Source organism: Pholcus phalangioides, unplaced genomic scaffold (genome assembly GCF_987345545.1).
Source record: "Pholcus phalangioides strain wild (caught in Gottingen) unplaced genomic scaffold, Ppha-v1.0 ptg000010l_1, whole genome shotgun sequence".
Taxonomy (NCBI): Eukaryota; Metazoa; Arthropoda; class Arachnida; order Araneae; family Pholcidae; genus Pholcus; species Pholcus phalangioides.
The window spans coordinates 33,498,509-33,522,352 of record NW_028301603.1 but is presented as its reverse complement, the minus strand read 5'-3'; the positions used below and the strand labels follow the sequence as shown (position 1 = coordinate 33,522,352).

At 34.5% G+C, this 23,844-nt stretch overlaps 1 protein-coding gene across 1 annotated transcript in view; it reads left to right on the top strand.

The window, feature by feature from the left end:
• Positions 1 to 1,383: 1,383 nt before the first annotated feature.
• Positions 1,384 to 23,844, top strand: part of Msh6 (DNA mismatch repair protein Msh6) — a 55,553-nt gene continuing 33,092 nt past the window's right edge. The window contains exons 1-12 of the mRNA XM_089238153.1: positions 1,384 to 1,608; positions 1,887 to 1,936; positions 5,203 to 5,361; positions 5,555 to 5,710; positions 11,715 to 11,806; positions 11,922 to 12,009; positions 14,037 to 14,096; positions 16,935 to 17,009; positions 17,862 to 17,997; positions 18,103 to 18,242; positions 21,584 to 21,658; positions 23,217 to 23,288. Coding sequence (XP_089094279.1) covers positions 1,410 to 1,608; positions 1,887 to 1,936; positions 5,203 to 5,361; positions 5,555 to 5,710; positions 11,715 to 11,806; positions 11,922 to 12,009; positions 14,037 to 14,096; positions 16,935 to 17,009; positions 17,862 to 17,997; positions 18,103 to 18,242; positions 21,584 to 21,658; positions 23,217 to 23,288 — 1,302 coding nt within the window. The 5' untranslated portion in view covers positions 1,384 to 1,409. The remainder of the gene's footprint in view (positions 1,609 to 1,886; positions 1,937 to 5,202; positions 5,362 to 5,554; positions 5,711 to 11,714; positions 11,807 to 11,921; positions 12,010 to 14,036; positions 14,097 to 16,934; positions 17,010 to 17,861; positions 17,998 to 18,102; positions 18,243 to 21,583; positions 21,659 to 23,216; positions 23,289 to 23,844) is intronic.

Genomic DNA, 23,844 nt, shown 5'->3' with positions numbered 1-23,844 from the left:
CTTTCTTCTTGATCCAAGCCCACTGAGCTATAAGTAAACTATACCCACTACCCACTGAGTTTTACTTATAGCTCAGTGTCCAAGTCTTCTTTAGATGTTAACTGGTGGGGATTTCGCCCCACTAGTCTTTCTATTTGACCAGCTTCAACTTTACAATTGAATTTAGGAAGTGAATTTCCACACTGCACTTTATAGTAGGTGCTGTCATCTAATCTCAAATTTAAAAGTGACTCATGTGGTGATGATGAAATTTAAAGTAAAAACTATATTCTTTATTCCGCTCAGTTCCTTATAAACAAAGCTCATAAACTGAACTGGAAATTTAAACTGAAAGTTCGATTATTTTATTTGATCATAAAGGAGACGTCCAAAACAAATAACCTCTTTTAATGAGCAGACGACAGACAAAAAATCGGTTTGCTCGGTTCCCTAGAAGCTAAAAGCCGGGTTTTCATAGGGATAGGTGTTTTGCGCCGCGTGAACCGAACAGTATCATTCGTGTCGGCAGCAACGAGTTACATAATCACGCTACGTGTTTGTGTTTTTCTAGAGTGGCGCATCAGATTAGGGCAGTGGATTAGGGCGGCTATATTATAGGCTATGGCCTTGGTATCAGCTACTCTGTCACATGCGGAGATACGGGGGGGGGGTGCGTGGGGGGCAGCGTCGAAGGTGGAGTCGACTGATCTAATGTATATATGAGCTGACATCGTCATCATCGTGCCCCCCCCCCCCAGACTTCCAAGTCAATCTCCGCCTATGCTCTGTCATCTGCATGCTCCGGTTTGAAGGGAAGGGAAAGAGAACACACAAGAGTAAAGAGAACATCGGCAAAACGCACGGCGCACGACGCATTTGACTCCTCCAGAAGCAGTCGGCCAATCACGCCCGACGTAAAACACTGTCGTGAGGCGTATTGCGCTCAGTGGGAAAACAGTCATGCTGCTTTTCTTATTGGTGAGTGGAGGGCTTGTCGCGCTGGGCGAATCACGTTGCTCGCGGCACAGGAAACCTGCTCCTAGAAAAACCCGGATTTAAAGAGTATCAAAGAACCGGACTGGCTTTCCAGGTTCAATATTTGTTCATAAGAAACTCCACTCCGAATTGATAATCACCACTCAAGTCAATTGTATTTTCATCAGTAGATGGCAAAACAAACATTGATTCCCAGTTATGAATATTGTTTTGAGAAACATGATACACGTGATGAAAATTAATTTCATCGAGAATAAAAATTGGACTTCGAAAATTTTTTAAATAAGGGAATGTCCCATAAAAATACGGGTTATATTGTCATAAAGTATATGATAACTCAAATTTCGTTTTCTTTCTTTTTCACGTCGTTCAGCTGTCAAAATCGTTATCGCAATCGTTTGAAGTTTCGCGCGTGTTGTAGGCATTTGTAAACAATGGCCAAAACCAAGACAATATTAGACTTTTTCGGCACCTCGAAAGTTGCCGCTAAAAGCCCCAATAATAATAACAAAGGTGCCGCAAAAGCTACTGAAAATCCCAAGGAAGTTTCGCGGTCTCCCAAAACCCCACAAACGAAGTCAAAACCCAATGTTTCCAACGGGACCACCAAGAAAAGACGTTCACCCCCGCGGGGTAAGACTGAATTGAGCATCGTAATTACAGCGTATTCTTGACGTATTTAGCTGTGCATTTGCATGTGTAGAAGCTAGATATGTTAGTGTATATACTAATTAATTAATGATGTATTAATTACGTAATACATCATGTAATTGCATAATTAATTTGGCTGCAGTACTTTTCAGTGAACTGCACGTGGCGCTCAAGGTGTTTAGGAAGAGAAATTTTTGTTTCAATTTTCTTTTTTTTTTATAGAAGTTTACTAATTATTTGTAATTTAATTATTCAATTAGATTCTCCAGATTGTTCCGAAGAGTTTAACGATGGTCTTGAAGAAGAAAAGGTTCGAAAAACAAAGTTTACTTATTGAGTTTGCTTATTGTTATGTACTTATTGTATACACACTAATATGTTTCAATATATTTTTGTGGTAAATTATATTTATTATTCAAGAGATGCCTATGACGCCTGATTGGGAAAGGCTGCATAATGGTTTGTTATGAGATTTACATGAAAAATTGCAACGAGGAAAATTCACTGACAACAATTCATCACCAGTGAATGAGCAACCGAAAATGAGCTAGCTAATAAACTGCAGAGAGTGATTGCATGGGTGACTTGCTCATTAATTACTCGGTCATTCACCATTTCCCTCACTCACTATTCACTCACCTGCTTACTCACTCACTGATATTCTCATCTGTTCACTCACCAGCTCTCGCCAAATACCAGGAATTTTAATAAAGGGTACTTAAAAATTTTGTTATTCCGTGGAATGCCTACTTTCTGATTTTTGAGGGGAAAAGTATGTAGGGGTCAAAACCCTCCCTGTGGCAACTTTTTCTTTTTTTTCCTCCACGCCATCTATCATGATTGCGCTATGCTGTCATTACCGTGAAAAGTATTTCCCATTACTTTAAAATACACAGAGGGTATTATATTTATTGGTATAATATATTTGATTCTGCTGGTTATATCATGAATAAGACTGTTGATGTATCAAGTTGCGTCCCTGAATATGTGGCTATTATACCGAATTTTCTCATTTCTGATGGTTTCTCCCCGTCCTGCAGGTTATATTTAGGAAATTATGGTACTGTCGTGACTAACCACCAACATCAGAGCCAGCGTATTTACTGCAGAGATTTTCTTCGTTCACACAAGATTGCACATGTGCCTTTTTGAAAAATCATATAGGATTGGATTGCCCATTTGAATTGTAAAAAATTTGTTCCGAGATTATTGGAGGGAAAAAACAACTGAATCTGCAAAAACTCTTATAATAAATAACGACAGTCTTGTCATATAGTCACTGTGCAGTTGTGAGTTTGTCACTAAAATTCAGGTTTGGACCCGCTAGGGCACTAATGCTCAGTAGTGGTTGGGTAAATATGAATTTTTGAGGTTTTCCAACTTCAAGTTTGCAGGGACGAAGTTTTCAAAACCCTTTGAAAAAAAGCTTTGTTGCCACAATGCAGAAGCGGCTCTCAGGATTTGCAGTCATGCTGAGTGCCGCTCTAGGAGAGGTGCTCAATTCAAAATGAAAGGGTGAACAAAATTTTTTTTTTGATTTAAAAAAATAAGGGAAAAATGTTTGTCCGCTGTTGGAGGGTTGTCAAATTTGAGATAAAAGGGTACAAAAAGTTATTGTATATTTTAGGAATTTCTGGGCCAATACAAATTAACCATAGATCCCATATTCAGGTGTGAAATATGTGGCAGTTGAATGGTGGTAGACCACAGTCGCGGACCATCAGGAAGGGGAAAAGATCATTCCATCTGGAAACGCTCAAGAAATACAAAATGATCATCATATAATCATTTAACTTTAAATTTATGTAGAAGATATTATTAGAAGAGCTAAGGTTTTCCGAAATGAAAACTCAATCGTAAAAGAATTTATACACTGATTCATTAGTAATACTGTATATAATGTGCTTAATGTAATTATATTTATTTTGAATTTTTGTTACGCATGTTAATTTTCCTCAATGTTAATGGGTTTCTTTGCAAATTTTCGATAGCAATGGAATACTTATCAGTGAATGTAAACTAATCCTAGTTATACAGTAGAATTTGGACCTAATGTGGCAGAAGGACTACCTGGATGACAGAAAAGCCAGATAGGCAGTTCTATAAATGCTCACTTCCTACCCCCACCATACCATCAAAAACACTTTTGATACAAAAAAAAACCGCTCCTATTCATATTTTGTGACCTCTTGGTACAGACCAGTATTTTATACATAAAATATATACATCAGAGCCAGCGTATTTAATGTTAAATGTTAACATTAATACACATTAACATGTCTAACATGTTTACACATTATAAATGTTATTCATAATGTGTAAATGTTTGTTGTGTACTGTGCTTTTTTAAAATTTATTACAGAAAAAGGAAGTGCCCAATAATATAAATATTGTTACGAAAATTATGTAAATAGTTCTTATTTATCATTTATTATAATTTTTTTGCCTGTAAATAGTTATCTTATTTAAAAATGAAAGCATTCCTCTATAAATATTGCTGAATTGGCAACAGACTTTGCAAAGTTTAGCATAAGCTCTAATGATTTGGCAATGTCATGGTGCCAAGAGACTAGGCCCGATAGTCAAGATTCTACTGTACTAGAAAATTAATTTTTTCTTGTTAGTAAATCTTTGGATTGAACATGTTTATAGAAATCAATTATGTGTGATTCACAGGGGTACTTGTAAATGATGTGGGGGGAGGAAGGAACCCAACTTTATATTTTCTTTCGAGAGGATCTACTTTCACTCATGAAGGCCTGAATTTTGCTAGGTCCTGGGACCCAGGTAAATTAGAGTGGTGTTCAGCATCTTTGAACAACATGAAACAAGTACAACTCTGACAACATAACCAGACTTAGAGAGTGTTTGAATATGGGAATGACTTAGAGACACAGGCATATTTATAGGAGTGGAGGCAAAGTCGGTTATAGCACCAGGAGCGAATTCGAGTAATAACTGGTCAAGAAAATTAGACTAGAATGGGAGAAGGACGGTAAAATTTGAGTAGTCTGCAGACAGTGAAACCATAAACCCACCTCTATTGAAGCTCGGATACTGCATACTTGGCATCATGTGGGACTCAGTTTTAACTTCCTGGGTGGGACAGTGATGGTTACCTGGAGAGAGTTTGTTTCCCCTTTGTTTTTTCCAACTTCGAAACTCAAATGCTTGGACATCTTTCCTTTGAAAAAAAATTCTTGCAGCAACAAGCAACACTCAAATATACATGTAAGAATATTTATACATATATTGTGCATTTCCAGTAGTATAGAAATTTATCTCAATTGAGTAAAATATATATTTGTTTCCATTACTTGCTTTCTCACACGCTAGTGATGTCATCTGTGCACCAAACACAGAAAATTTAGGAAAAGGAACCAGAAACATTTAATTCACTGACCCTCACAGTATACTTTTTTACTTGGTGAGAACCAGGTTTTTCCACTACCTGGTTTCTAGGGACTTGGGAGAGGCGATGTGACTCTGTTCCGAGTGATATCACTGGCTATGTTCATACCATACTCTCTGTATATCATGTTTCAATCATGATAATATACTAAGCGTTGTATTTAGGTAGTTTCTACAGCCTCGAAAAGAAGACGTATAGTCATCGCTTCTGATAGTGAAGATTCAGAGGATGAATACAAGCCTGGCAAAGAGAGTGAAGATGACAGTGATAGTGGACTCGAAGCCATGTTGGAAGATGAAGATTCTGAGAATGAAAAGCCTAAAGTATGATATGGCTTTCAATACGTGTGACATTATATCTAGAATTAAATTGTGTATTTATATTATATTTATATCATATTTATGTGGTAAGAACGATAATAATTTTAAGAAGAAAAGGAAACCATCCCCTCAAATAAGTTGAAATATGATTTTTCATCTAATAGCATTTCTGATATATGTAACATCTGTATTGCAGAAAAGTAAAAGGAAGTCTAAGGTCCTGAATTCCTCTGATTATTCTTCTCCAAAATCTTCCAAGAGATCTCCATTCTCTACACCGAAGAGTTCAAAAGCCAAGAAAATATTCTCTCCGAAACCTAGTCCTAGTTCCAGCTCCAAAACAGGAAACGATGTAAGTTTTTTTTTTTTTTGCTTACATTCTGTTTAGATGCAAAGATATTTTGGTTCACTATACTTTCAGAATTATATTTTTTTGATAATCAATGTTTTTTCAGGGGGAAAAAATCCATACTGATATTGGCAAAACAAACAGATTTCGCTATCTTTCTCTTGTTGAATCTTGAATGTAAAATCGAATACTTTCACAAATTGTAAAATTAGTAAATCCAATAGAACATTTAAGAATCTGTTTTGTTAGCTACAATAACAATGTTGTTGAGCCTGGATGTATAACAAAGTCGTGTGGGAATGTGAAAAACATTTGCAATATCTGATATTTGTTATAACTACATCTGCTCCGATTAATTGGGTCGGTTAATTTGTTAATTGTAGTTACAAATTTTAGATGAATCGATCGACTAGATCAATTCGATTAAAGCATTTTTTAAAGTTCATAATTTAATGTGAAAAAATACAATTTTTTCTGGATATTATGGAGAGGTGGACTCAAAAAGAAAAGTCAACATGTATATATCTGAAGAAAGAAAAGATGGAGTGAGGGTGAAAAAAAAAAATCTTGTTCCTGTCTACTCTATTATCTACTATACGTTGTATTTACTTATCCACTATACTTTTCCTTCCATTTGTTTTTCCCCCTTTCTTTCCTTCTACCTTTTTCCCGTTTTTTAGCTTGGAACAAGGTTACCGTATTTATTGCAGATTCCTCAAATACAGATCATCTAAATTTCTTTCCAATAGCTTGTAAGCAAAGAAGTTAAACTAGTTTAGAATAGGAGTAGGGACTGAATTGTTCACAATTTAGCTTTGAATAATTTTGGCTACTGCAGAGGTTTTCACTCAGTGTAGGGATGGCCACCAACCGCAAGAATTTTGTATTAATTTGAACACAAAAATGGAGTTCATAGAGGCAAAAAAAAAACATAAGTGTTACAGAGATGTAGAATCTTTCTTTCACAAACATTAGTTCTAAGTCACCTCGTTCATCAATTTGCCTGCTGTGGCCTTTGTATTTGTTATTGGTTGTTGATCTCCAATTTAACACTAGAACCGCGGAGTGAGTCAATTTGACCCAAATCAAACTTTGTTTCCATTTATCTTGTAAACTTAAGTTCAGGTGATAGAAAAATTTCATGACTTTTCATAATATCATATGATTATTAATTAGCAAAAATTTTGTCTTCACATTTAGTGTTTCAGATTTATGAGCACTTCTATCTAGAACTGTGCTTTGTGTCATTTTGACCCAATGTACTATTCTATGGGAAAAGGGGTGTATAATTTTCTTGGAAGTGGTTACCCTTTCTAAAAAGTATTTCTAAATGAAGATAGTAAAGAATAATGGTCTTTCAAGGTCAAGGCCAGTTTATTGTCCAAGGAGATTATTTTTTTTCAATGATGAAATGGCAAGTAGAGCTAAATATATTTTTTCCTTTGTAAATTTGAATACCCTATATTCTAACAGGATTTGAAAAAGGTTTTGGGAAAGTAAAAGCTTAAGTCTAGAAAAAAGTGTGTAGCTGAAGTTTCTGTAGGCAAATGATGTCACAGAAAAAGAATAAAATTCTGATTTGCCTTGCAAGGCCAGAAATGCCTCAACCGTCATTTTATTTCACTACACCAGGGGTGCAAGAGCTGCGCCAATTGCGCCAAACTGCTCCGAAACGGTTCTCTTGCTACACGGTGCGCCAAGGCGCCGAATCCCTGCGCATTTGCGCCAATTCTTGTTTGTGGTTCGCGGAGGTACCGCTAATGCACTGTAGTACGTCAAATACTCTTAATTTAGGAAGAAGGCGCATGAAATTGTTGTTCACGGGACGCTGTAACGTGCCGATGATCCCCCGGCGTAAAAGTCCGTAGTCACCGTCACGTTATCTTTGTCATAAATGTTACTAGTCTGCAGCTGTGATCGTATGGCGACGATCAAGGCCGATCGTGATGTTCGCCTGCGATCGCATGCAGATGAGGTGACCTTGAAGCCGATTGGCTTGATCAGACACGTGCGGTCGGATGTTTTTCCTTTAAATACCGGCCGTACGTTGTAACAGGTCTGATTCCGCGTTCGTCTAATCTTGTTCTGTTCAACTGAAGCCCTCTAGTAGGACGGTTCACTGTCTTACTACCGTATCTATTGGCCTTAGGCTGAATTGTTAAAATGCAATAATCTACATTATTTGAATCCGTTTTCCGGCAGGTCCGGAATCAAAATATAAAACAATCTTCACAGTCAAAGTTCTTCATTGCTGATCGAGGTGGTCCGGCCCTCAACCGAGAGGCCCCCGGAGCTGATCAAGGTGGTTCGGCCCTCAACCGAGAGGCCCCCGGAGCTGATCAAGGTGGTTCGGCCCTCAACCGAGAGGCCCCCCGGAGCTGATCAAGGTGGTTCGGCCCTCAACCGAGAGGCCCCCGGAGCTGATCAAGGTGGTTCGGCCCTCAACCGAGAGGCCCCCTGGAGCTGATCAAGGTGGTTCGGCCCTCAACCAAGAGGCCCCCCGGAGCTGAGCAAGGTGGTCCGGCCCTCAACCGAGAGGCCCCCAGGAACTGATCAAGGTGTTCCGGTTCTCAACTGAGAAAACTCCTCTGGTATTTACGGAAAAGCTAACAACATCGGATGTCCGATCACTGCACAAGTTGACTGTTGTTGATCATCAATTGGTGAGCCAGTATCTTTACTGTTAACGTCAAATAGAGGGCTCCAAGATATACTAATCCATTGTTAAAATTAACTAACCCATATAATTGAATAAATAATAATATTTCATGCGAAAGTTTGTTTCTAATCATTTTCCACTTGTCGTTTGCCACTTTATTGCTGGATATTTCGAACCGGGCAAGCAACTCCCATAAGGGACGTTGCAACGCGTTCTTTCCGAGACACGGAAAAAGATACGGGGGGGGGGGGGGGGGGAGAGAAACAAAATTTTTTTTCACTTCCCACCATCTACCACAATCGCATTATCTCGTGACCTTGGAAAGTAGTTATACTATCTTGAAGTATAAAGTCCTGTACTGTTATTGGTATAACCGGCGTTCTATCAAAGTCCCTGAATAAATATGCCAAATTTTCCGATTTCGGAGACCGTTTTTTTTCTCCTGCTGGTTATATGTTATATACTGAAAATAACGGTAATTTCGCGGCTGCCAACCTGCGTTCAAAGACGGCATACATCGAAAAGGTGATTGGTTTACTCGTTTAAATTACCGAAATTTTTCGGAGATCGTTGGGAAAAAATAGAATCTGTAAAAACTCCAGCTAAAATATTCATAGTTTTGTCATCTAGCCACTATGCGGTCGTGTGGTTATCGTCGGCGGTTGCCGATTGTAACAATTTCACATCGCGAAAATCCGGATTTGGCGAACGGGGCCGGCTCGAGGAAAAAAAATCTATACCCATGCAGAACCTTTTTTTTGGTGCTACTGACCACATGTTTTTGGTCGACAAACCTTTTTTCACCCTTTCAACTCCATTTGGCACCCCTCCTTGAGCGGCGCCCAATATGGCCGCACGGTCCGCCACTGCATTGGTGGGGGAGGAGCATGCTCTTAACAATAGTCAGAGGAAGGAGTTTGTACTAGGAGCATGCTCATTTTACATAACTTCTGTGAGATACCTAATATATATTAATGTCCTCTTTTTCCAAAACATTACTCCATCTCATGCATTGCTGGGATGGTAGATTACTCCCTCACGTATTGCTGAGAGGTTGTTTAACATTGTATCACCAACAGAACTATTGATTATGTGTGATGAATGGGTTCCACTACAATCCAAACAATTACAAGAAGTGAAATCAGTTCAGAGAATAGATAGATAGATATTGGGCAGACATATTCAAACTTTGTAACTTTGAAAGCTTCCCAAAGTTCAAAATTTTGCCAGTTTTGGTGAAGACTTTTTTTATCTTCATCATATGGTAACACAGATAGTGAGGAAGAGTTCATTGTTAACAAATAAATAAAAGTCTGTTCAAACATTGAAAAATCTGTCCATGCAATGCTTTAATGTTTAATGAAATAAGACATACAAAATGTTCAAGGGCATAAAAAATTGGAAAAAAATTGTCATTGAGATTCTGAACTTTCTGAAAGCGACTCGTGATTTGTAATCTATTAACATGCTATTAGGTTGAGAAATTTTTTAAGTAAATAAGGTATTTATATTTTTCTCGTTTTTTGCATTTTGCTTTTAAATTTAATAATTCCTTTAAATTCTGTGAGAAGCCAAATTTTTTTTTTCACGGAAACTCTTATTATATTCTGCACGCACTTTTTTTTGCTATATCAGGAGGAATAAGATTTTGGTGTTCAAGCAGCAGAAATTCTTGCTGCCTAGGTTTTCAGTATGCATGTTGCTTAATTTGAAAAGAGTAATAATTTTTATTCGCCATTCGTCGTTTTATTAATGACAGAAAATATAATTCAGAAAAAATTTATATGAATTTTAATTTGTGAAGGAAATTTATTTAGAATTATTTGTTCCAACCATTTTTGGCAAAACTTTTGGCATTTCACAGAAAAATTACTCCTTATATTGCAGATATAGTTCGTGTTTAGTTCTGCTCCATTTTCAAAATTTCTGCTCCAAAAATGAAATTTGCTGCTCCGAAATAGATGAGGGGCCCTTGCACCCCTGCTACACTGAAGCTGGTTCAAATGCTAAAAGCCAAACAATACAAGCTTAGTAGGGATGGTGAGACGAAATCAAAACGCAATATTATGAAACTACAGTTTCATGAAACATCGCTATGGGAAAACAATGATGCCACAATGCAAATTTATCAAGGGAAAAAAATGTTTTATTACTCAGCACACTTCACCTGACAGTTGATATTGACAGTAATAGTAGCCTCAAAAAGCTTCCAGAAACTATTTCACGCTGCAATTCAACAAAGTCTGCCATAGTTGTAGCTGATCAAATTGCTAGAAAATATTCAGTGAGCCTGTCCGATGGCCTGTCCACGTTTCCTACAACATCTTAGATCTCAGTATGAAAAAATTGCTGCATTTTGTATAGAACAGTACAGAAGTCCAGAACTATTTTTAAAACGCAGTTTCTCTAAAACCTTATTGAAGAGCTGGGTTCATCATACTTGTTGCCCTTGCGCAAGAGGAAATATTCATGCTTTCTTGATCATGTAACTGTTCATGAGCCATAAAAAAAACCAAAAAACAAATAAACAAGTCTGATGTTAGGTAACATCAAAATGTGGAAACAAAACTTAATTTTTGCATGGGTTGTGCAACTTCAACATGAGGTGAATGTGCAAGAATAATGAAAAAAAAAATTCTCAAACTACTCATCATAAATTACGCTTATCAGTAAGAAATTAATACCTTATTTGGCTAACTTTGAAGCTCATTTAATATTTATAAACAAATATAGTTTTCCATTATAAATACACAATTAAACAACATTGAATACAAGTAGAGGAAAAACCCAGGAACCGGAAACTGTTTTCGCTAAGAAACACCATTTCTTCATAGTTTGGGTCAATTTGACTCAAGCTGTGGTTCTAGGTATACCGAAAGTGCAGCAGTTCTTGTGATAAATATTGAAAAATTTTCATTTTTGACAAAAGTTGGTGTTTATACTATTGCTATTTAGGAGAACACTTTATATTGAAGTTTAACTGTTAGTACATTAATTATGAAATTTCAAATGTATAGTAATTTAAGACAGCAAACATGTGAAAAAAAAATTCAAAATATTAATATGGCATATCTTTGTTTAATACTTGTTGGCTTATAGTAGTTAGGGTGATATTCTCAAAAATTTCACAAAGCAATAGAAATAAATCACTGCATATGTTTTTGTGTGCACCTTTTTATAAAACGGAAACCGGTCTGGAACGGAAAATAATTTCAGTCTTGTTCTGTTTTATACAGGTTTCACTGTATAATATTTAGGCAACCATTTTTCTAGTCTTTTGTTTTTGCTAATGCTTGAAATTTGATCAATTATTATTACACAATTTTCTTTTGCATCTTGTTTTCGCAGAGTTCTTTTTCTGAATCGCAAAATGCAAATGAAAGTGGGGAGAAAGAGTATGTTCATATGACATTGGAATGGTTGAAAGAAGACAAAATAAGGTAAAGGAGATTGTAATGATTTGCCTTTCTTTCTTCTCAATCACAGCCAGTTATGAATTTATTTGTTACATTGAATGTCATAACATTAGTAAATTTATTTTGATAATTATTCCAGAGACAAGGAGGGTAGATTGAAGTCTGACCCAAACTATGACCCAAAGACACTGTTCATCCCAGAGAGTTTTAAGAAAAATACCACACCCGTAAGTCTCGAACCTGAACAGCAATTTTAACTTCAATCATTCTAATTTTTATAAACGTGATATTTGATGAATTAAATAGCTGTAATACAAAGTGCTGGTTTTCTCTATACACACTATTAGCACACTATGTGCAAACTACACTACTACTGTATACACTGTTTCAAAAAGTCTTTTTGGAGTTAGGGTATTTTCTCAAATTCCTAAAAAAATATTATGCAAGTCGTTCTGAAATTTTTTTTATAACATGCAAAGTTTTAACCAAATTTTATGAAATTTATGATAAAATTGGAACTACACGTGAGGCAACCTGTGCAGGAATTTAGAATGTGACAATTCATTATTCAATGAGATATGAGCATTTTTAGTAAATGATTTTCTATAGTGCATACATAGAAAATATTGATTTTATTTTTTCATAACTTGGTTGCCAAACATATAATACAACTTATATAAAAATTATAGTTGAATGTCATGAAAATTCAGAAAGATATACGCAGTATCGTGAGCATTATTTTATGTTACTGGCTGAGAGTACCTGGATGATAACGCTCACGATATTGCGTATATCTTTCTGAATTTTTTTATGACATTCAACTATAATTTTTATATAAGTTCATTCATTATATATTTGGTTACCAAGTTATGAAAAAATGAAATCGACATTTTCTATGTCTGCGCTATAGAAAATAATTTACTAAAAATGCTCATATCTCATTGAATAATGAATTGTCACATTCTAAATTTTTACGCAGAGTGTCTCGTGTAGTTTCGATTTTTCTGTATATTTCAAAATATTTGGTTGAAAACACTGCATGTTATAAGTGAAAAACATGCAAACAATATTTTGTCATTTAATGATTGATAGTTTTTGTAGCACCACATTCATTTTCTGCACACGAGGGCTAATTACACCGTCAGACCAGATGTGACCCAGGCTCTGTCCCTCCCGGGATATAAGCCTTTTACCCATGTGGGTTGGGTCGTGCTGAATTAGACCAGGACCTACTATTTATTGCCGGTTCCGAACAGCAAGCTTGTTTTTTATACTCATTGAGAGGTTGGTGCGCTAACCCCCTCAATGTGACACTCCCTGCGGTATCATTTTTTTCTGCTGTCATGTCGCTGTTTCTGTTGTACTCCCGTGCCAGGAAAGTTTTCTGACAAAAACGAACCGGGTATCGAACTCGTGACACCTCTAAACATAACATCCTTTGGTACTTTAGGCGAGTATCTTATCGACATGGGCTACTGTGTCCGTAATATTTTGTGAAAGTAGTAAATCATTTGCAGATTTTTATCATATAAGGCTGATCAAAAACCTTTTATTCTTATTTAATTTTTTGTCGACCCCCCTAAATACACTCGTGACAAAATTTTTAATGGAAATTGTGGGTACAAACATAGGATTCACGTGGTCAAAATTTCAGAATGATTCTTCTCAGTATTTTTCTAGAAATTTGAGAAAATGTCCAACTGAAAGAACACAGACTTGAAAACATTGTGTACTGGGGAGCATTGAAGAAGTGAGAAATCATTGTAAAGGGGTAAACATGTCTGAAATACCTTGTTTGGAAACCATTTATTTTGTTAACCAAAGTAAACATTCCAAAAGTCATTGCTAAGGCTCATGAACCATTGTCACCCAACAATTTTTTACTCATTTCATGCATTTGCCTACAGCTCTGACAAACGTTTAAAGTAGTCTATCATTAAGTCTGGTTCAGTTTGGTATATATATAAAATTTGGCGACGATCGACCTAGAATTGTTGATTTCTATAGAGAACACACACAGAAAATCAATTTTATAATTATATAGATATTACAGATATCGTCTTAGCTTATAATGTAGAAGCTTAAAGGCCTCTTCTCCCTAATGAAATGAAACGGAAAATCAGAATTACTTTTCAGCACAAAATAAGGTTTGTGCAGTTTCTCTAAAAATTATGTTAGGAAACTTAATTTTGTACATGCAGTTATATATTCTGTTTCTAAATATAGAATTACAGTTGTGTATCTATTTTTACAGGCTCATAGACAGTGGTGGGAAATGAAAGCAGATCATTTCGATACTGTTTTGTTCTTCAAGGTAAAATCACTTATGATATCATGTACCTTCTATGATATGAACCCTGTACTTATAGTTGACTCCCTTCTGTAGCAAATCCAGTTTATAACAAACATCCAGATATAGAAAACCAAATTTTCGGTCTCTTGAAATATGTAATAATAGAGGTTTGACTGTGGTTGTATTTTGTATTATCACAGGCTCACTTATTTGTTAATGACCACATATTTGTCTTAAAACTCAAGAAGCTTCATGTTTTTTGTGATTTTTTTACGCAGAAAATTTTTGCGTCAATATGGAATTTCAATTCACTGCTAGCCGGAATACAAAAATCCAAAACTAGAACATATGATACTGTAATCCTCACTTTCCTAAGACCAAAAAATTTCATGAACTCCCTGATACCGTCTAACTCCATTAGATATGAAGAGTATTTTCAAAAAGGAACGTTTCCACTTTTTTTCCCCCAAATGAAGTTTTTTACTCCTTTAACAGTTTACGAATTTTTGAGATAATGGTTTATTCAAAAAGGAATATTTTTGGTAGAAATTAAAATATAAAGTTGATTGTGTGTTTCTATCAAAAGGGAAAATATCCACCTTTTTCATATACTTTGGTATTTTTCATCTCTCAATAACGGACATCCTTGGGACAAAATTTTGCCTGCTAATGATGAGTGTCCATTGATGAATAGTAAGACACATCGAGCCCCGTTGATGTCATTCAAAATTGTATCTGTCAGTGACAGGGTTTGTTGATATATATCCTGATATATATTGCGATATATATCCTATATTTTCAGTCAAAAATACACATTAAATGTATCAATATGTATGATTTTATGATATTTTCATGATTTAAATATCGATGAATTTACACATGAATTCTTTGAATTCTTCAATCAGAAATTGGTTAACCAGTAAATGAATAGATTTGTTCAGAAAGAGATGTATTCAATCTGGAATGGTTTGATATTTTTAGTCTCGTATTTTCATTTGAGAATGATTTGATATTTTCAATCGAGAAGGGTTTTATATTTTCATTTGAAAAAAGATGTGATATTTTCATTTGAAAAAGATGTGATATTTTCATTTGACGAGGGTTTGATATTTTCATTTGACGAGGGTTTGATATTTTCATTTGAGAATGCATTGACATTTTTTCACTTGAGAACGGTTTCATATTTTGTCTCGTATTTTCATTTGGAAATATTTGAACTGAAAATATCAAATCATATATATAGACAAATGCACATTATGAAAATTAAAAATATTTTTTTACAACGTATATATATCTCAAAAACATCAGATATACATATGAAAATATTGGTTATGCATGAAAATATCAGATGCCAGAGTAAGAGATGACATTTAAAATAGTTTTATTAATAAACACCGAAAGAAGTGTTCATGTTAAGTGAAATGTTCCTTTTAATTTATATCATGCTTCAAACATTTATAATAAACAGTAAGTTGACCATTTCATTAGAAATATCAGATTTTTTCGAAAATATCACGATATTTACGAACCCTGGTCAATGGTGTCCACTAACAGGAGTGTCCGTTATGGGGGGGGGGGGGAAGGGAGTTTCACTGTAGAGTGATTGTGTTGTGTTAATGATGAGAGGGCAGTAAGGGTACCTTCCTGAACTTGGTTAAAACATATTTGAATCAACAGGTGACATAGAAATTTCAATTTTTCAGATTTGACCAGTTCAAATTTTAATCAAAAGGTAACATTTCCACTAATTTTCGTTCAGAACAGAACATTTCCAAAATTCAAATGTGAATAACTTTTTGCAATGTTGATTAGAACCCTAGTATTTAAATATTCTTCTACTATTTCTACATACTACCTGTTGAGCTATTTTCTACTTTTGTAAAGCAAACATATTCCTCTGGAATACATTTTTTACTTCTACTGTAAATTCAGCAAAAGTGTAAATGTTCCCTTTCAAAAATGAGCTCCTCATAAACATACCCTTTTGCATTAATAATGAAGTAAAATGCTATATGATAATAGACATTATTAGAAATAAGTAAATGATTAATTAAAATGAAACAACAATTATTATAGTTCACAAAAAAAAAAGAAAAAAGCATAAAATAAATTTTTACCAATTCCTCAAAAATAGAAATTAAATATGTGCTTTTGTATTAGTTTCTAAATGGCGAAAGCATTATAGGTAGCAATATATACCAGAATATTGCTAGTAAACCATGTAAAATGATGCACTGTGTCATCTTTATTCAATTAACTATTTTCGGAAGTTCAAAAAAAAATTGTAGAATTTTAAAAGTTTTGGAAAAAGAATAAGCATATTAAGAAGATGAATTAGAATATTATTTCATGAAAAAAAACAAAAAAAAACACATGGGAAACTCCCTAAAAATCCTGTGTGATCAAACTTATCCAATCTTGGAAAGTTGATTCAATAAATACTGTACTTTAATTTTGAAAAACTGTCCAATTGAATCTGTTCATGCAGAAAAGAAATTGGTCACAAAAGTTAACTGAAACCAGGAGACTGCCTTTCCTGTGTAAATTAAGGAACCGTTGCTATAAATATTTCATATCAAAAAATTATAAAATGATGCCCTCTTTGCGCACAATACATAAAACATAAACTGAAGTGGCATGTGTAAAAATAAATTTTGTAAAAATGGATTATGTATTTTTATGCAAGCAAGGCAATTATAAATGAAGCTAGGGCAATGCATGACGAAAAAAGTTAATTTGTTCAAACACAAGTGGTTCAGAATAAAAATTTTCTATTGTTGGTGTTAATATAGTTTCGTTATTGGATCATTACTGGTGTCAAAAAATATCTGATTATATGTATTTCTTCATATGCATTAGGTCGGCAAATTCTATGAGTTGTACCACATGGATGCTGTTGTTGGAGTCAATGAATTAGGCATTGTATACATGAAGGTAAGTTGCATTTTCCTTTTTTTTCCTCACAAAATTTAAAATGTATCTGTATAACTTCTTGCATCTCAATATTAAATCCAGTTACTTTATAATTGATGAATAGTTGTAAATAAAAAATATATTTGATGCTGGAGAATCAAAATCAAGGTATGTCTTAAAGTACATATGCTTACTGTTTTGTAATAAACATACCAGACTTTTGCTTTTCTTCTTCTCTTCTGCCCATGCACAAACCGGTTGCGAATGTAGCTAGTCGAGGGATCTTCAACCTTCCATACTATATGAATCACATTGAAAATCCTAATTCATGAGCCACCTAGATCACCTCTCTATAGCAGCGGTTTTCGACCTTTTTTTGATTCGTGGAGTCCTTTCTAGTATATAATTTCTATGGTGGAGCTCCGTAGGCCCATTGTTTATTTATTCATCAAAGTTGCTGATTTATTTATATTTAAAAATATTAATAATTTTTTCAAATTCACTCACTTTTCTTTTGTTTTTTTTTTAAATTTCCCTTGAGCTCTGCAGAGCACCAGTTGAGAACTGCTACTCTATAGGGTCAATTCTCTGGTCAAGAATTTTCTCCTATACATAGTTTTAAATAAGTAAAAGGGGACAATATCTCTTACAAAGACTGGTAATCTGAAAAATTGAGAGTGTGTGGCCTACTTAGAGAGCCTTAAATATATAAAAAAATTTACTTAAACAGCCGCGATAAGTCTGCTTTTTGTCTTGCACTCCAGTAATGTTGAACCATAGTTTTTTACCGTAATTCTTAACTCATTTTTATTGTATACTTCTATTTTTGACTCTAAAGAATGATTTCTCAATTTTATAAATTTATAATTATAGGGTGATTATGCTCACTCAGGATTTCCTGAAATAGCATATACTCGTTTTGCTGATGCTCTTGTTCAGAGAGGATATAAAGTTGCTCGAGTTGAACAAACTGAAACACCACAGATGATGGAGGAGCGTTGTCATAACAGTCAGTTTATTGAAATTGTGTTAAAATATTAAATTATTTGTCTGCCTATATGTATTTTCATTTTATTTTTTTGTGTGTGTCTTATCAGTATTATTACAATTACAGTGAGTAAGCCTTCTAAGTTTGATAAGGTAGTCGCAAGAGAAATATGTCAGATCACATCAAAAGGAACCAGAACATATAACTGTCAAGATGGTGTACCTATGGCAGCTGAAAGTAACTTCCTTTTATGCATAACCGAAAAGGTACTTGTTTTCATACATATTAAATATTGCTGATTTATATTACAAATTGAAACATACCAGAAAAAGGAAGCTATATAACTTCCTTTGTCTTGGTGGATCATATGCCATAACATGGAAATACATGTTATTGTTTATAAGCTATGTCTAGATAAGTGAAGCCAGGGCTGCAACTAGGGCGAAGCAGGTGGGTCTCATGCCCCGGGCGCTAGACCAGAGGGGAGTGCAAATTTCATTCTGAAACCTCTCCTTCAACATTACAGGGGGGGGGGGCATCAAAATGCACACTTACCCCAGGTGATCAAGTATCTAGTTGCGGCCCTGAGTGAAGCCATGTATAAACAACATTAGGTATTGTATTTTTGATGTGAAATGACATTTACCCCAAAATTTTGTATTTATACTGGAAATATTCAGATGCCTTCTGAATTACAGACACAAAAATTAGTTTGAGTTGCCTGTCTTATTCTCTTGAAAGACTGCAATTCCTGACCAAAAAAAAAATTTTTTTTAAGTATTTCTTGCATTGCTTCTTAGCCTTATCTCATCAGCAGTTGCATTTTATGATAACGAACAACAAACTAGGGTTTCTCTTCTGGGATCCTGTAATGGGCTTACATTCCTAATGGGCCCAGGCCACATCTGGTTTTTTCAGAGGGGAAAAAACGAGCCGATTAGTTGCTAGCCGAAGGCAGTTATTTTAATCTTCAGAAAATAACTTTCAGGTGTCTTTATGTTATTTTAAGGCATGCCAGGTACATTCTCAAAAAAAAACAAAAAAAAAACGGCAGATGGCTTAAAAGGCCAGAGAGTGGAAGATGGGTAAATTGGCTGAAAACTTACTCTAAATGTACTATTGACAGAAGAGTGGGGCAGACAAACATCTGTATTCTAATGTATGAGAAATTTTGTAGATTTCTGACAATACTGAAAGAGGTAGAAATATAGTTGAGGGAAAAAATTCAAGTACAAATCTAGTTTTTTTTCCCTTGGGCAAGACACTCCACAATTTTTGAACAGCAAGACAAGACTTAATTATCTTATGTGTTCAACGTTTACAGAGGAAGCAGATGATCAGATTATCTTTGACGTAATTTAATCTTGGTAAATAGTATTTTGTTGACAGTTTTATTTTATTTTGGAAACATTTATATATATATATATCATGACGTTGGCATCCAAAACCTTTTTTAGGCCAGAAATTCAGTCATTGCCCCAATATCCTGGAGCAGGGATCCTATAGGCTGGGATCTTTCTTGGGCTCCCAAGCCAGACTTTTCATGGGTTATTCTACAGTGAATTTATAGCATGTAAAAAAATGTTTGGCTTGGGCCCCCCAAGGCAAGAACTCTGTCAGCCCCACCCTTTGGGAGACCATGAGTACAGTCGAACCTTGATTATTATCATGGCTAGAATGCAAGAGGCTCATGGATAATTGATAACCACAAATAATCTGCCAGAAATAAAAATATATTTTTTGCAACATTTAGGATTAATCACAAAATAGTTGGAACAAAAAATATATGTATATTCACAGAGATGCACTCAAAAGTTTGCTGAGGGTGCTCATGCTTCCCCCTCCCCCAAGCGAACCAAAAAGTAGAAATAAAAAAATTATGTTTCAGTGAAAAAATTGAAATATTGGGAAAAAATACCCTTTATATGCTATATTACCCAATTTCTGTTAATTCAATTGCTTTTTTGAAGGGTTTGTTTTGAAAGGTAACTAAAATTTTCTCAGGAAGAAAATTTTTGTGCTCTCCCTCAAGTGTTTTGTGCCCCCCCCCCCCATAGGGCGATCCTGTGTATGCCCATGCATATTCATGCATATTTTCATGCTTAAAATGATTTCAGTGTGTATGCTCATATTATTCATGTCCAACAATCACAATTTAAGTAAAGGATAGAGGGAAAAAAAAACATATTTTTATGATTTACAGGATTAGTCAGACTTGATTTTCGCAGTGACAAGTAGGGCATTTGCTCTGGCCCTCACAGTTTCATCCTCTTAAATTAAAACAGTACATATTCACTAAAAAATTAAAAAAAAAATTTACTCACATCACAAGTGGAAAGCGGGGTTCCTGCTTTTCCAAGGCCTTTTCTCTTTTTTTATGACATATAAAAAATATTTTCCTTCTCTGTATTATTGATATTACCTTTAACTTTGTTATCTGAGAATTTTTTTTTTTCCCGGCTCTCTTTCACTTTCGTGAAGTTTTAAAATTTTTGCATAGTGCCCAGTAAATTCCCTTCCCAGATAACTTAAGTTCTACTATACTTCTGGCAAAAATTGATGAGAAAAAGTTCTCAAGCGAGAAATTCTCGTGAAGTACATCAACAAAAATTCAAACAAAATTGAAATAAAAATTCATATCATCATCACTTATATCAACAAAAAGATTTTGAATGAGGATCATCATTTCTCAAGATCTTTCAAGTCAGAGCTTCCCAAACGTATTTGTCTTACCACCCCCCACTTCTCAGATATTTTTGTCATTCCCCCCTCCTTGTTTCAGACATTCCAGAAGATCCCATATTATATCTGTGTCTTGTACTTCTTTCCTGTTCATCATCTCTCTCAAGTGGAGGTATTGGCTATTTTCGCGCGCACGCACGCACGCACACAAAAGTTGTAATGGTTTTGATGGATATGTGAAATAATTGTGTTTTGTTAAAATATTGATCTTTCTCATAATATTATGTTCAAATAAAATTGGTACATATATAATTCAAATAATTATTCACATTCTTTATACCTCCAATAATTTCTATGTCACACAAACTTACCTAATTATTAAATACTAACTGAATATACATATATATATACTACAGCTGGACAAATCACGAAGAAATCCAAGTGCCATAAAAAAATTTTAGGTGCCAAAAAAGTTTTACCCAGAGAAAAAGGTCCAAAATAATGCTTCTTTTGACTTTTTCAGGGCATAGTTGCCCTCATGTTGGCAGATATGGTGCTATAAATTCTCCAAACATTTTGTGCAGCTGTCAGCCTGCAATTTAGTAATTACACAAAAGACATTTTAGGCGCCAATATCAATTTTTTACTTGCCATGACAATCTGGTCCAGCCCTGATGTATACTGTGCATAAGTTATATTTTTTTACTTTTTCCTTGCTTCCTGTCACTTTGTTGGGAAAAAAAACTGAATGCCAGGATTGGATCATCTCAATTCCTATTTTCCTGGGATTGAGGAAAACCCGGGGAAACTTTAACCCCTATAACAAACCGTAGTTACCCTCTATGGTGAAACATTTTTAATTGCATAGAAGCTTATATGTAATATGTATTTGAGTCATTAATAGTTATCTATTTTCTTCTTTCAGACTGCAACTAATTCTTTGCAAAGTGAAAGAGAATATGGCGTATGCTTCATTGATACATCGTTTGGAAAATTTTATGTTAGTAGTTCACTTGTTTTCTTTATAATTACAATCACATTCAATTTGTGCATGCTTGCATTTAAATTATCTAGTGCAGGGGTGGCCAACAGCTGGCCCGTGTAGTGATTTTGTGCGGCCCGCGACAGGTAAAAGTACCATGAAAAAATTAAATTTAGGATCATTATTTGAACTATTGGTTCCAACAGCAGATTTCTTGATTAACAAACTGCTTATTTCTAGTCACGAAATTAATTCAATAACTAACTAATTAATTCAATTAATAATGGAGTGGCTTATACACAAAAGTTGAACCATTGATGCGGCCCACAACGCTATAGCTGACCATTATATTGGCCAGTGAACAGAAAGAAGGCGGCCACCCCTGATCTAGTGTGATGCTCTTGTTCATACAAATCATTTCCAAAAATAATAGTTTGAAATTTTATTCTGCGATTATATCTACTGTTCATGATAATTTCTGTAATCCTGAAAATTTTGGCTGTCTTCAAATTTTCAGTAAATATTTTCCATTTCACATTCCATGTATATGTATCTTGGTTTTTCGACAGTTAATCAATAAAAAGAATAATCATAAATCTGCTTATGATTATTCTTATTATACAATTGATAATCTTTTCTTTGATAGTGTTTCACTAGTGGATTCGTGAGAAAAAAAAACCCTAATTTTCTACCTACAATCTGCAGCAGCCTATAATCCTCACATGGAAATTTTGCTTTTTAAAGAATAAAGAGTACTTTATGATTTTCAGTGGTGCATAATCCATGCATGCAAAGCATCGCAGCTATCTTGTACAACTACTAATGAAATCTTAAGGAACGAAGATAATAGTTGTCAATTTTTTTATCCCTCTTTTTTTTTACACATCTGTACTTCTGATACCTTAAAAAAAAATATTTTGTGGATTATTTTAAAAAATTGTGTTATTTTCATTCCTATTTCTTTCGAGGGAAAAAGCCGTGGTTGACATGCTGTGGCCTAAAATCCATGGAAAGATTCAGATTTTTTCAAAATTTAATCTGCAAATTATATGCAGCAAATTATGGTACACAGTAGATTCATGCTAATCTGACATGTATCTCAGACCAGGATATGTGCCATATTGCTGAAATCGCCAGATTACTGGAAGTTAATTGGAAAGCCCATTTAAATCAGACGTACAATGACATGTTTTTCTCTTCTATGGTTGAAGAAAACCCACCTAAAAACGATGGATTACTGTATGGGCTGGACTAGCACATGGCAAAATGATTGAGAATCTACTGTACTTTAATGTATCATACCACTCTACAAATTAGAATCCCAGAAATTTTGTAAGTGAAAATCCAAAAAATATTTGAACCATATTATCAATAAATGAAAAAACATTTAAGAGTAAATTTTTTTTTCTTCAAATACCAATCAATTACCTAAACTGAAATGCCCTTAACCAGTATTTTGCATTCAATCTTGGTTATTATTTAATTGAAAAAAATTATATTATGTCCAGCATTATTTGCTGAAGTTTAGATTCAATTCCATTTAAAAATAATCTTAATTTGTTTTTGGTTGCTTTAGATTGGACAGTTCACTGATGACCGCCACTGTTCAAGACTACAAACTCTGACTGTGCACTATCCTCCAATCGAGGTGAATCATTTTACATTTTAAAACGGGATGATGCTTGTTTCTTTTCTTTTGAATAATTTGATAGGATGAAGTTGGATCATCACAATGATAGTCAGTGATCATTAGTCTTGACATTAATTTGGAGTTGTAATAGAATTGAGATTGTGATTTTTTCCAAGTCGGTTTTAAACAGTTTTTCCCTTAGTCTAGTCAATCTCCAAGCCTATGTCTTGATCCTTTCTTCTTTAATTTATATTTTTCTTTGATTCAAAATCGGAATCCATTCACCCAGGTTCGAATAAATATTGCAGGATCAAGACAAGGGGTTTAGCAATCCATAAGATGAAAGAAAACAACACAACACTTTCATGAGCAAGTAAATCAGAGTCAAATTTTAAGGAAAAGAAGATATTTAATTTTTAACAATAGAAAATAATGGTGTAGGTAGCTACCTTTTAACAATTAAAGGTTATACAGATAAATGCAAACATCTACCAAATGAAGGTTAGATTTTCCGAGACAAAAAAAAAACAAAAAAACATCGCTTTACAAGGATTTAAATAAAAAAAACTTACAT